Source organism: Cebus imitator, unplaced genomic scaffold (assembly GCF_001604975.1).
Source record: "Cebus imitator isolate Cc_AM_T3 unplaced genomic scaffold, Cebus_imitator-1.0 Scaffold647, whole genome shotgun sequence".
Classification (NCBI taxonomy): domain Eukaryota; kingdom Metazoa; phylum Chordata; class Mammalia; order Primates; family Cebidae; genus Cebus; species Cebus imitator.
Window position 1 is genome coordinate 464,473 of NW_016107962.1, and position 15,131 is coordinate 479,603.

Below are 15,131 nucleotides of genomic sequence, written 5' to 3' on the forward strand. Positions count from 1 at the left end.
TGTAAAACCTTTAGAAGAAAACATGGGAAAAAAAATCATTGTAATTTTTGGTTAGGCAAGGATTTCTTAGATACAGCACTCAAAGGACAACCTAGAGGTGAACAAATGGAAAGATTGGACTTCATCAAAATAAGCAGTTCTGTTCTTCAAAAGACACTGTTAAGAGACTGAAAGGACAATACAGAGACTGGGAGAAAACCTTTGCAAGGATAATGGACTGACAGTAAAGTTATATCCTATATATATATGTATTTTTTGAGACAGAGTTTGCTCTGTCACCAGGCTAGAGTGCAGTGGTGTGATCTCGACTCACTGCAACTTCTGCCTACCTGGTTCAAGCAATTCTCCTGCCTCAGCCTCCCAAGTAGCTGGGACTACAGGCGCATGCTATCACGCCCAGCTAATTTTTGTAATTTCAGTAGAGATGAGGTTTTACCATGTTGGCCAGGATGGTCTCGATCTCCTGACCTCGTGATCCACCCTCCCAAAGTGCTGAGATTACAGGCATGAGCCGCCGCACTGGCCCAGAATATATTTTTTAAACTCTTAGTGATCAACAATAAGAAAACAAATAACCCAATTGATAATGGGTAAAATATTTGAACAGACACTTCATCAAAGATTCTCAATAAAAGATCAATATTATTAATCATTAGGGCAATGTAAATTAATATCACAATATTACTTCACATGTACTAGGATAGGCATAATAAAAAAGACTGATAATAATAAGAGTTCTAAGGATGTGGAGAAACTGGAACCCTCATACATTGATAGTGAGAATGTAAAATGGTGCAGTAATGTGAGGAACAGGCCTGGGTCTCATGTCTCAGCCATCATTCATCTATCCTGGGGAGATACTACAATGGTTTGGAGGACAAGAAAATAAAAACAAAAACTAAAATTGACATATCACTATCTGCCCACCATTAATGGCTATAATAAAAAAGATGGAAAATGCCAAATGTTGGCAAGTATGTGGAGCACTAGAACTCACATACTGTGTTGGTGGGAGTGTATATTGGTGCAACCACTTGAAAACTGGTTTTATAACATATAGCTGAGCATATGGATACACTATGGTCTGGAAGTTCAACTCCTAGGTACATACCTAACAGAAATACATATGTTCAGCAATACACGGCAGCACAATTCCTAATAGCCCAAGCTGCAAACAACCCAAATGTCTACAAACAGTAGAATGGATAAATTATATTGCAGCATATTTACAGAATGGGATACAACATGACAATGAGAATGAATTATCTACAACCATATACAACATACGGATGACTCTCACATACATAATGTGAATGAGAGAAGACAGGTGCTAAAGAGTATATCACTCAATTATATGATACATAACTGTTTGTCTCAATTTACGTAAAATACAAAACAGGAGAAATGAATCTATGCTGTGAGAAGCCAGGATAGTGTATACCCTTGGGGCTTGCCTGGAAGGGAAAGTGGGGAAGGCTTCTGGGGTGCTGGTCATGTTCTGTTTCTTGATCTGAGTATGTTCAGTTTTTGAGAATGCATTGAGCTGTATGTTTATGATATATGCGTTTTCTATATATATATTATAGTTTAATAAAAAGATTTCAAAATAAAATAAAAATGCAGTTGCATGCTAGAAAGAGCATTCCTTTTTATGAGTACTGTAAAAAAATGTTTAAGGGAAAATGAGAAAGTGTCTATATATCAGTGTTAAAAAAGAGCAGTGCTTTTTCTTGAGAAGTCTTCCAGTTATTCAACTATGATAAGCTGTAATTATGTCTTAGAATAACTAATTGCAATGCAACATGACTTTATCCCATAGCAATCTACACAAAACTACCCTTAAAGTGCATGTAGGAAATGAATATATCTTAACCAAATAGGAAGAAAAACAAAATATTAGGAAGTGAAACCCAAGTTTTCAACCATTCTTTTTCAGACAGGAAACCCAAGGAAAGCAGGGGTGTTGGCGGATGAGCCTGAATATCTAGAGTGCTGTGGATCAGTTCCATTGTCACAGCATCAGTTACTGGGGGGTAAGGAATCTATGACCTGCAGCTTATACGAATGACAGCTTTGGGGACACAGGTTAGAAGGCATGCATACCTCTTATAGGGTATGACTCACTTGCTGTCCCAACAGGGAATTAATAAGGAGACAACCACTACCTTTATATGTCTGTATCATTCAATGACTATATTCCTGTAACATAGGCTAGAGCTAGGTCTAATTTCCCAATTCATAAAGTTATTCCTTTACATTTAAAAATTCTGTTGCACTTAAATATATATATATACCATGAGGACTTCCCAAAGGGAAGAGACAAAACAGTTCTTCATGGGAATCTTTTCTGTGTCTTAAGTGCCAATGATGACAAAGCAGATTATCCGCATTCCCAAGGAGGTTTTCTGCCTTGATGTCAGTGCCCTGCTAGTGTTTGGACAATGAAAACTCTTCTCCCCAGCCTAGACATTTGAAAAAGTTTTTTCCCAGTAGTGAATACTTTTATGACCCAGAATATGCTGAACTAATCAGTACTGAATTTAAAAAGTTCTTTATCCAAAAAGTGAAACATAAGAGATGACAAGTCATCTCCTCAGGTCTTAATTCTACTGTTTATAGGAGCTCAAGAGTCCCTGTATGAATAACCAGGGATGTAACCAGACATGACTATTCCTCAAATGCTCTTCCTCTGCATAGAACCGCATATACACTGTGGTGATGCAGGAACTTGTCTTTCCAGTGGACGGAAGGATACTTGGCTCTGTTTGCCTTCAGTTCACTCAAGCCTCAGTCTCTCATATCTATTTCCCCTGCACAACAATTGCAGCATCAGGCCTTCTTCCTCCCTACTATTAGATACCTGATGCATACCAAGTTGTGATTTCCAGGTGAAGACTTTCTCAGTCACTGGCTTTATAGCGTTTTTCTCCATTATGCGTTTTCTGGTGTTTAATGAGATTTGATCTGTCAGTAAAGGCCTTCTGACATTCTGTACAAGCATAAGGTTTCTTTCCTGTATGAATGATCTGATGCATACTTAGTGTGGCTTTCTGGATAAAAGCTTTCCCACATTTACTACATTCATAGTGTCTTTCTCCAGTATGAGACTTCTGATGTATATTGAGGCGTGACTTCCATGTGAAGGTTTTTCCACAGTCACCACATTTATAGGGTTTCTCCCTCGTGTGGATTTTCTGGTGTGTTATCAGATTTGACCGGTCAGTGAAGGCCTTTCCACATTCAGCGCATATATTGGGCTTCTCACCTGTGTGGATTTTCTGATGCACACGGAGTTGTGACTTCTTAGTGAAGCGTTTCCCACAGTCGCTGCATTCATAAGGCTTCTCTCCAGTGTGGATTCTATGATGTGCAATGAAGTGTGATTTCTGGATAAAGGCCTTCCCGCATTCAGGACAAACATAGGGTTTCTCTCCTGTATGGATTCTTTGATGCACACTTAGTGTTGATTTCTGGATAAAGGCTTTCCCGCAGTCCTTGCATTCATAGTGTCTCTCTCCAATATGAGATTTCTGATGTATTTTGAGGCGTGACTTCCATATGAAGGCTTTTCCACAGCCATTGCACTTATAGGGTTTCTCTCCAGTGTGAGTTTTCTGGTGTTTAATGAGATTTGACTGGTCCGTAAAAGCCTTCCCACATTCAGCACACATATAGGGTTTCTCTCCAGTATGAGTCTTCTGATGTGTGGTGAGATTTGTCCTGTGAGTGAAGACCTTTCCACATTCTGTACATATATAGGGTTTCTCTCCAGTGTGAATTCGTTGATGTACATGGAGTTGTGACTTCTTAGTGAAGGATTTCCCACAATCACTGCACTCATATGGCTTTTCTCCAGTATGAATTCTCTGATGTGTGTTGAAATGTGATTTCTGGATGAAGGCCTTCCCACAGTCAGTGCATACATAAGGTTTCTCTCCTGTGTGGATTCTCTGATGCACCCTGAGTGCTGATTTTCTTGTGAAGGCCTTCCCACATTCATTGCATTCATAGTGTTTCTCTCCAGTATGAGTTTTCTGATGTATACTGAGGTCTGAGTTCTGGGAGAAGCCTTTTCCACATTCACTGCATTCATAAGGTTTTTCTCCTGTATGAATTCTCACATGTCTAAAGAGGTCTGATCTCTGGAAAAAGCCTTTTCCACATTCACTGCATTTGTAGGGTTTCTGCCCAGTATGAATTTTTTGATGTGTCATGAGGTTTGATTTGAGGGTAAAGACTTTCCCACATTGAGTACACAGATTGGGTTTTTCTCCTGTATAAACACTCGGATGTATGTCAGTCTGGGGTTTCTGGGGGAAAACTCTGTTGCTTTTGTCACATTCACGGGCCTTTTCTCCAGCATGAATTCTCTGATGCTCAAACAGATGTGACTTCTGAGTGAAGCCCTGTACACATTCAGTGCACACATACAGCTTCTCCCCAGCATGAATTTTCTGATGGTGGGTGAGAGCTTGTTTGTGGCTGAGATGTTTTTCATAGTGATTATGTTCACAGGAATTTGCTCCTGTCTTAGCATTCTCATTCTTAGTAGAGGAAGGGCTATCGGCGAAATTGTTACCATTTCCAAAAATCTTGCCAAGGTTCTTTGTTGCATTGTTTCTATTATGATTATGTGAGTTTAAAGTATGCTTCAAACTCTTTCCAATTGTGTTACAGTTATGGAGTCTTTTAATTGAAGGAACAAGTTTGCTAGTCACATGAATTAGTTTTTCAGTGTTTTTACATTCATAGCCCCTCTCCTTAATCAATACTTTCACATGACTTAAAAGGTTATTCTGGTTTTCCTGACATTGCTCTAGCTGGTCATTATCTTGCCACAGTTCTTCTAAAATGGAACACAATGAAGCTTCTCCTATGGGTTGATCAAATCTCTCAAGGAGACCAAATCTCTCACAGTGGAAGAAAATTTCTCCAGGAATTCCCTGTTGTTGCATTTTCCCAATAGCCTCACCTAAAAAGAAAAAGAAAGACATGAAAACAACACAAAGAACAATTAGCAGAGGCTAGAGGGGACATGTAGTTCAGACAGGATGAACACAGAGAAATGAAAGGGCCCATAGGACAATATAGTACCAATAATGTAGCAACACAACATTCTTATAGAACACTTAATAAATGCAAAACAACTATATATCATTTAGGATACACAGAAACTGTTACAAGTGCTTGACATATAACAGCTCATTTAATCCTCACTAAACCCCATGAGGTAGCTATGATTATCAATTGTTTTACAATTGAGAAAACAGAGGCACAGAGAAGTCATGCAACTTGCTGAATATCAAATAGCTAAATAAGTGGGAGAGATGGGATTTGAACCCTTGGAGTCTAGCTCCACTATGTAAGATGCCTGGATTGTGAATAGAGTAAGCAGAAGAAACTGCAGCCTGTGGGGAAGACTGGCATGGAAGAAATATTTCAGAATGTATGTTCTTATACATATCAGCTCTACGGCTTTACTAAGCTCTGCTTCTTCTTGCTTTTCCCTCTATACCATTATGAGTGAAGCCCTTCAAATTTAATGTTCATTTAAACATTAAATGTATATGCCTCAAACACCAATTCCTTTTTTTTTTTTTTTGAGATGGAATCTCACTCTATCGCCAGGCTGGAGTGCAGTGGTGCAATCTCAGCTCACTGCAACCTCCGCCTCCTGGGGTTCAAGCAATTCCCCTGCCTCAGCCTCTTGAGTAGCTGGGGCTACAGGCATGCACCACCACGCCTGGCTAATTTTCTGTATTTTAGTAGAGATGGGGTTTCACCATGCTGGCCAGGATGGTCTTGATCTCCTGACCTCATGATCCACCTGCCTCAGCCTCCCAAAGTGCTAGGATTACAGGTGTGAGCCACTGTGCCTGGCCCCAATTCCTTTATAGACAAACTAGTTGCAACACACCATCCTGAAATTGACAAACAGCAAATAGGTATCTGTACTCCAACTCTATAACCAGTTACAAGTTTCTTTTTTTTTTTTTTTTCTAAATGGAGACTCGCTCTGTAGCCCAGGCTGGAGTTCAGTGGTGCAATCTCAGTTGAGTGCAACCTCCACCTCCTAGGTTCAAGCGATTCTCCTGCTTCTGCCTCCCGAGTAGCTGGGATTACAGGCACACACCACCACACCCAGCTAATTTTTGTATTTTTAGTAGAGATGGGGTTTCACCATGATGGCCAGACTGGTCTTGAACTCCTGACCTCAAGTGATCTGCCCATCTTGGTCTCTCAAAGTGCTGGGATTACAGGCAAGAGCCACCGTGGCGGCCCCAGAAGCAACTTTCTATTGGTTCCAGGAATACATGCTTATAACAAGAAGCATAAAAGAGGAAATGGAAAGCTATCTGTGGAAGAATCTGTAGGTCCTCCCCTGACATCTATTCTCCCCTTCTTTCACAGGAATGGAATGTAACTGGGCCTTACATTCACTGGCCTCACTGTGTTCTCACCAGTGGAATATGAGCAGAAGTGATATGTGTCACTTGCAAAAGCCAGCCTTAAGACAGTGGGCAAATCTCCTCTATTTCCTCTTCCCTATTCCCACTGGACTCCACAGTGATCCATCATTAACCAGGCAGGTGACAACAATGCCCCAGGAGATGCCAGAGGAGAGACTTAGAACATGGTCCCTGAATGACCTGTCAGGATTAGAGTTGACTTGTTGAACTGGACCCATCTATATTTAGCTTCTTGTTTTGTTCTTCTGTACATATCCAAAATGTATTGTCTTTCTAAATGTTAGCTCTCATTTTGGTATACTTCTAGGGAGCTTATGTTTGCTAGGAATTTGTAAAGCAGACACTGTACCACTCATATTGATAGTCAGTTTGGCACAGTTTTATAACAGAAAGGACAAATACATAAAAGGTGAGAGTGTTAACATTTCATGTAGTCATCTTCCCACTCCAGATATAATGTATGTTCCTTTGAATTCTTCTGAGCAGACACTCGAAAATTCCATCTGAAAGAGAACAAAATCGCCTCCTCTGACTATATCCCCAAATTCAATAAATTTGTTTACTAAATATTTTCTACATGCTCCACTTCAGACAACTGAAGAATAAGTGTGCTGGTTATCAATGTTTTGCCTCTCAGTTCCAAATTCGCCCTTCCTTGCCTGCTCAACAAAAACAGATCTGGCCCCATTTGCCCTGATGTGATAATTACACATCGTATGCCTGTATCAAAATATCCCATGCAGGCTGGGTGCAGTGGCTTATGCCTATAATCTCAGTATTTTGGGAGGCCAAGATGGGCGCATCACTTGAGGCCAGGAATTTGAGACATGGCAAAACCCTGTCTCTACTAAAGATACAAAAATTAGCTGGGTGTGGTAGCATGCGCCTATAATCCCAGCACTTTGGGAGGCGGAGGTGGGTGGATCACCTGAGGTCAGGAGTTCAAGACCAGCCTGGCCAATATGGCAAAACCCTGTCTCTACTAAAAATACAAAAATTAGCCAGGCATGGTGGCATGTACCTGTAGTCCCAGCTACTTGGGAGGCTGAAGCAGGAGAATTGCTTGAACCCGGGAGGCGGAGGTTGCAGTGAGCCGAGATCATGCCACTGCATTCCAGCCTAGGTGACAGAGCGAGACTCTTGTCTCAAAAACAAAAACAAAACCCCCCAAATATCCCATGTGCCCCATAAATATAAATACTTATGTACCCATAAAAATTAAAAACTTAGAAGTGGATCTCAATCTTTTTAAATATTTTTTTTCTTCTGCCAGCTAGCATGATATTAAATTTTGTCAGTGTAAGATGCTGGAGAGACACTGCAGGAGGAGGGAGATTTGCTTCCTGGTTCTAGGGGGCTCACTCAGCAGGCTCATCCAGCAGGGACAGCCTGTCTAGAACCAGGCTCATTTAGTGTGGGCATCTTTGCCACCATCTGGCTCCTGATGCACATGTGGTGTCCCCAGTGCCCAGGTCTTGCAGTCTTCTCTAGAGCTCAGCTCCTGCAGCTCATATGGCTTCCCATGCACCCAGTTCCTGCAGGCTCCCACAGTGCTGTACAGTCAGCAGCACCCAACACCCCTAGGTTTACTCTCAGATGATTTGCAGTGGAATAGCTCCAGTGAGTCACCTCCGCATGAACAGCTTTCTCTAGAATCCTAGAGAGCAGGTTTCCAGCAAGTTCCACTGGTACAGCACCATAGCAAGTATTCTACCTGCCTCGAGCCATGGTTGTGCCCTCCCTACAAGGTCTGAATCTCATCCCCGGGAAGTAGGGAGCCTCTTCCTTGGGTGCTTGCTCACAACCCTAGTGCTTTCTGTCTGCTATTCCTTTATTCTTCAGAGTTTCCTTTTTTACTAGCAAATCCCTCATTATTCCAGTCCCATGGCTCACTGCAGCCTCCACCTCCTGAGTTCAAGCGATTCTCCTGCTTCAGCCACCTGAGCAGCTGGGATTACAGGCGTGGGCCACCACACCCAGCTAATTTTTGTATTTTTAGTAGAGATGGGGTTTGACCATATTGGCCAGGCTGGTCTTGAAGTCTTGACCTCAGGTGATCCACCTGCCTTGGCCTCCCAAAGTGCTGGGATTACAGGTGTGAGCCACCGCACTCAGCTGCAAAGAATCTTTATGTTAACCGTTCTCTGTTCAAATTAGTCTGTGGTTTTTCCCTTGGTAAGACCCTGAGTTATACTTTAAGGAATAGGCTCTTCATATATACATATTTCAAAACATCATGTTGTACATGATAAATACATTCAATTCTTATTTGTCAAATTAATAGATTTTTCTATAAAAATAAATAGGCTCTTTTTTCTTATTTTTTTTTTTTGAAATAGAGATGGCATCTTGCTGTGTTGCCCAGGCTGGTCTTGAACTCCTGGCCTCAAGTGATCCTCCTGCCTCAGCCTCCCAAAGTTCTGGGTTTACAAGCATGAGCTACCACACTCAGTCTGAAATAGGCTCTTATTTCTGGAGGCTTTCTGAAAGCATAGAGGCAAAAGCCTCAGTCTGTGATTTTTTTCAGAATTCTTGTGGGGTGGAGGATGAGAAAAAGGAAACAGCTATATAGGCTGGAATAATTAAGAGCTATTTTGTGAGACAGGTGAGAACTGATCACAAGGTAGAAAATATCTCATCTGAATAGACAGAGCACAGAACAAACAGATTCAGGAAGGACTATCAAATATGGTTGACATTAAGAAAACATTAAAAATGGAGTTGAGCAGAGGTTATGGAAAATATACAGATATGACTTGAACTGGAAATATACGACCATGTTGTTTGTCTCCTTGAAAGAAGAGTTTAATTGTCAAATACTAGGTAATGGAGAACAATTGTAGGTTTGTTTCATAATTCTCTATTTCAAGAGAGATAGAATGTTTTAGGTAAATATATCTGTCATTAGCATTTAATATGAACTAGTACAAAGAAAGGAATCAGCAAATCGAATCAGAAATAGAATAATTATAATTCAGGCAGAAGAAAATACGGAGCTGGCTGGGCGCAGTGGGTCACACCTATAATCCCAGCACTTTTGGAGGCCGAGTCAGGCAGATCACTTGAGGTCAGGAGATCGAGGCCAGCCTGATTAACATGGTGAAACCCCATCTCTACTAAATATACAAGAATTAGCAGGGCATGGTGGTGAACATCTGTAATCTCAGCTACTCGGGAGGCTGAAGCAGGAGAATCACTTGAACCCAGGAGGCATAGGCTGCAGTGAGCCAAGATCTCTCCACTGTACTCCAGCCTGGGTGGCAGAGCAAGACTCTTTCTCAAAAAAAAAAAAAAAATACTGAACAGGAGAAAAGGTCCCTGGGAGAACCTCGCTTATGGGGAAAATGAGGATGAGAAGGTTGAAAAAAGGGCAAATAATAAATGAGATGCAGATCAGTAAGAAACAGACAATTGTGGAGGCACAATTGAAATCAGGGAAACATTATGAACAAGGTAATTCATAGGAGGGAAGCTCAAAGAGATATCAGATAAATCATGAAATGTTCAAATTAAAAATGAGATACCTTACTGTTGTATCATGAGGTAAAAAAAAAAAAAATGAGATATTCCTTTACACTCACTGTTGACCAAAAAATGAGAAACTCTGGTACTACTAATTGTTAGCAGAAACAATGGGAAAGCAGGAACCCTTGTACAGTGTAGATAATCTGAGACTAATATGGTGGTACTCAGTCCAATTCTGGATGAGATACTCCATGATTAGGCAAACTCTCTCTTCTCTACACATCCCTGAGAAATTCTCATACCCTGTAAGGAAACATTTATGTAGAAGTTGATTGCAGAACTGTTTATATTAGATGGGACTTGGGCACAATGCTCAGCATCCACGACTAGGTGAGTGGTTAAGTATGATGTGGTGCTGGGGACATTGTGAAATACTACACAGCAATTTGAAGAACAAAGCCAGATGAACACACTAAAATATGGAGAGACCATAGGAATGAGTGAATAAAAAGGAACAGAACTGAGAAACATAGTACAATATGTTTTATATATACTAAAAACACATACTCATAAACCAACACTTTAGGCTTTAAGAGAATATCACACAAATTCAAGGTTTAAACACATTAGTCCAGTTGCCCATGGGAGGAAGCATAAACAATGATTATGGAGAATTGGAATAAAAGAAAAGATCTGTAATCCCAGCACTCTGGGAGGCCGAGTCAGGCAGATCACTTGAGCCCAGGAGTTTGAGACCAGCCTGGCCAACATGGTGAAATCTCGTCTCTACTAAAAACACAAAAATTAGCTAGGCACTGTGGTGTGTGCTTGTAGTCCCCACTACTTGGAAGGCTGAGGTGGAGGTTGCATCGAGCTGAGATCATGTCACTGCACTCCAGCCTGGGCAATAAAAATTTTAAAACACCTGGATATATAAGAAAAGACTAAGATGGGGGGCAGGGGCAGAGTAGGAAGAATAAAAAGTTCCTAGATAAGACAGGGTGGTATGTGATCCAGAGTACAGAGACTAGAGACAGCTCTCTTGCCAAAAGGCCAAACAAATAAGACAATAATGTGGCAAGGGTCATACATGGAAATGGCATTTAGGTATCTGAGGGCTACTGTCGACTATCTCTAATTGACTCCAAAAGTTTAGAATCTTCAAGATGGGTTGTCTTCAGAGTGTTTCAAAGGCATCGGGTTCTCCTAGGAAAAGTGAGACTGACTTCCATGTCCCCATCTGCCTGGGTCATGCTCACTTACCTGAACAGCTCTGATGTGGGGCTTCCCCCTCCAGTGTCCATGGCCCCTCTCCTTGCTCCAACTTGAAGGTGGCCTCTGACTTGGGAACTTGGTACCCTGTCAACAGGACATGATACAGGATTGGGTCCAGCTGATTGGGTTTCAGGGGTCTTTCAGTGACACTTTTCCTTTGCTGTTCAGAAAAGTAAACACATTTCACTGGGAACAGAGTAATAATCACAGAGGTGAAAAGGAACTGAATCCCAGACAAATCCAGGATGACACCATCATATAGTTTAGATGTCGGGCAGCACTCAGCAGCCAAGAATGGAAATACCCTCACACACTGGGGCCCCTCACAGATGCATGGGACGGCCGTGCTTACCCACTGAGAGCAGGTGGTTGTAGTTCTCTAGTGTCACATCCCAGTACAGGCGTCTCTGAGCAGGGTCCAAGTGCTGCCACTCTTCCTTGCTGAAGTCCACAGTCACATCCTCAAATGACACTGAAATCTGTAACGACACAATCCTGTTCAAGGCAGCATGGTCAGCATCGGGGGATGGAAGAAGGTAGATAGCAAGTTGTTTTTAATGCTTTTTACCATAATGTATCATGTAGGGTTTTCACTAAGTACCTAGTTTTATATTGTATTTTGTGAGAGGAAAAAAATTTATTAAAAATTTAATAAAATACAACTTAAAGACTTGGATAACCAACAGAAGAAGACATCAAGGAAGCTTTAGGAATTTGGAAGAAAAGTATGGACTTTTCTTAGAGACAGTGGGGCGAGAGTTATCTAGAAGGGAGAAGCATGAGCAAAACTGTGGAGAAAGGAAAATAGAAAAATACATGGTGGGTTCTGGGAACTCCAAGTAGTTCCATAAAAAGAAAAGGAATCTGTGTAGTATATTGAGAAGGTGGCTATGAGGAAAATCCAGTAGAGATATACTGGCATCAGAACAAGGAACAAGCCTTTTTTTCTAATAGAGAATGGACTGCTATTTATATGCAGGAAAAGACACGATTGTAATTGTGTGATTTCAAACAGTATTCAAGATGCATAGCACTGGACATGCTGGCTCACTCCTGTAGTCCCAGTACTTTGGGAGGCCGAGGCAGATGGATCACCTGAGGTCAGGAATTCGAGACCAGCCTGACTAATATGGTGAAGCCCTGTCTCTACTAAAAATACAAAAGTTAGCTGGGCATGGTGGCATGTGCCTGTAATCCCAGCTACTCAAGAGGCTGAGACAGGAGAACTGCTTGAACCCAGGAGACAGAGGTTGCAGTGAACCAAGATTGTGCCACTGCACTCCAGCCTGGGTGACAGAGTGAGACTCTGTCTCTAAAAAAAAAAAAAAGATACATCACAAGGAATGTTTGAAATGGGTGAGTCCAGATTAGTCTGGAGATGCACTACAGAGTTTATATGAGAGAAAAAGACAATATAGACTTAAGGTAGTAGTTGTCATGGGCAAGTAAAAGAAGGTGTTGGCCAGGAGGGGTGGCTCACGCCTGTAATCCCAGCACTTTGGGAGGTCGAGGCAGGCAGATCACCTGAGGTCAAGAGTTTGAGACCAGCCTGGTCAACATGGTGAAACCTCCATCTCTACCAAAAATACAAAAATTGGCCGGGCATGGCGGGCCACTGTATCCCAGGTACTCGGGAGGCTGAGGCAGGAGAATTGCTTGAACTCAGGATACGGAGGTTGCAGTGAGCCGAGATCGCATCACTGCACTCCAGCCTGGGTGATAGAGTGAGACTCCGTCTCAAAAACAACAAACAAAAAGAAGGTGTTGATACTGTGTTTTAAAGAGGCTGAATTATGGGGGTGAGAAAAATAAAGAATTCTAGAGCAATTATCAGTTATCACTTTTATACAACCATGCAGATCATAGTGCTATATACTGAGAGGGGCTGGTAGATTAGGAAGGGAAGAGAATCTACCCTTCTAGTGGGGAAGAGAATAAAACATAATGATACATTTTGTCCATGTTGAAATGTAACATAATGTTACATTTTGTCCATGTGGTAAAACATGCAGGGAGTTATACAAGAGGTTGTTGGACTAGAATAGAGGTAAGATTTGGGAATTCTCATATAGAGCTGCTAAACAGATGAGACAGCCCAGGAAGGGCACACGGATATAGAAGATACAGAAATCATATCTTACAGACCATCTCTAAATGAAGTGTATTTAAGTCAGAAATCAGTAATAAGAGGAAACTTTTCAGAAATCATCATTTTAAAGTTTAAAACTATCATCTAAGAAGATACACTAAACATCAATGTAATCAGTACATGTACGAATTTATAGGATTAAGAAACGGTAACTAAAGTGGAAATTAGGGTCTTCGGTGCTCATATTACAAAAGAATAAAGTTCAAAATTCCATGCATTAAGCATCAAAATAAAGACATTATAAAAATAAAATAGAGGCCGGGCATGGTGGCTCACGCCTGTAATCCCAGCACTTTGGTAGGCCAAGGTCAGTGAATCATGAGGTCAGGAGTTTGAGATCATCCCGACCAACATCCTGATGGGGGTAGAGACCCCTGTCTCTACTAAAAATACAAAAATTAGCTGGGTGTAAGGGTACATGCCTGTAATCCCAGCTACTCAGGAGGCTGAAGCAGGAGAATTGCTTGAACCCGGGAGACACAGGTTGCAGTGAGCTGAGATTGCACCACTGCACTCCAGCCTGCATGACAGAGCAAGACTCTGTCTCAAAAAAAAATAAATAAGTAAAGCCCAAGAAAAAGAGCCTTTAAAAAGAAGAAATCAATAAATTCAATGCCATCCCAATTAAAATCACAACAGGATTTTTGTAAAATCTGACAAACCAATTCTAAAATTTCTGTGGAAGTAGCGCAAATGGCCAGGAATAGCCAAGACATTTTTTTTATTAAAAAATTATTTTTTATCTTGTTTTCAGAGACATGGTCTCACTTTGTCACCCAGGCTAGGGTACAGTGGCGTGATCACAGCTCACTGTAGCCTCAACCACAGGCCTATGCCACCATATCTGGCTTCGGTTTTTTTTTTTTTTAAATTTTGTAGAGACGAGGTCTCCCCATGTTGCCTAGGCTGGTCTAGAACTCCTAGCCTCAAGTGTTCCTCCCACCTCAGCCTCCTAATGCACTGGGATTGCAGGCATGAGCTACTGTGCCTGGCCTGCCAAAATGCTCTTGAATAGTAAAAGCAATGTGGGAGGACATGCTTTACAAGATCTCAAGACTTACAAAGCAATGGAAATTTAAGATATTGTTGTCCTGGTGCTAGGATACACAAATAATCCATTGCAACAGAATACAGAGTACAGGCGAGGTATGGTGGCTCATGCCTGTAATCCCAGCACTTTGAGAGGCCAAGGCAGGTAGATCACCTGAGGTCAGGAGTTCATGACCAGCCTGGCCAACATGGCGAAATCCCGTCTCAACTAAAAATACAAAAATTAGCTGGGTGTGGTGGCACGTGACTGTAGTCCCAGGTACTTGGGAGGCTGAGGCAGGAGGATAGCTAGAACCCAGGAGGCAGAGGTTGCAGTGAGCTGAGACCAGGTCACTGCACTCCAGCTTGGGTGACAGAGTAAAACTCCATCTCCAAAAAAAAAAAAAAGAGTAGAGAGTACAGACACAGACCCACATATACAGTCATCTGATTTATGCCAAAGGTATCCAGGCAGATAGTGAGGAAAAATATTTTTAACAAATGTTGCCAGGGCCCAGGTGCAGAGGCTCACACCTGTAACCCCAGCACTTTGGGAGGCTGAGGTGGGTGGATCGCTTGAGCTCAGGAGTTTGAGACCAGCCTGGACAACATGGCAAAACCCCGTCTCTATAAAACACACAAAAATTTAGGCAGAAATGGTTGCATGTGCCTGTAGTCCCAGCTACTCAGGAGTCTGAGCTGGGAGAATCACTTGAGCCCAGGAAGCTGAGGCTGCAGTGAGC

The 15,131-nt window shown here is 41.8% G+C and overlaps 1 protein-coding gene across 5 annotated transcripts in view; it reads right to left on the reverse strand.

Moving 5' to 3' along the window:
- Window positions 1-622: 622 nt before the first annotated feature.
- Window positions 623-15,131, reverse strand: part of ZNF41 (zinc finger protein 41) — a 51,420-nt gene continuing 36,911 nt past the window's right edge. For 4 of the 5 annotated variants that reach the window (XM_017517790.2, XM_037734626.1, XM_037734627.1 and 1 more), the window contains exons 3-5: window positions 11,563-11,705; window positions 11,199-11,294; window positions 623-4,972 (exon numbers count right to left, since the gene is read on the reverse strand). In XM_017517790.2, the coding sequence (XP_017373279.1) occupies window positions 2,901-4,972; window positions 11,199-11,294; window positions 11,563-11,705 (2,311 nt within the window). In that variant the 3' untranslated portion in view covers window positions 623-2,900. The remainder of the gene's footprint in view (window positions 4,973-11,198; window positions 11,295-11,562; window positions 11,706-15,131) is intronic. The other variant, XM_017517794.2, reaches the window with a different exon arrangement.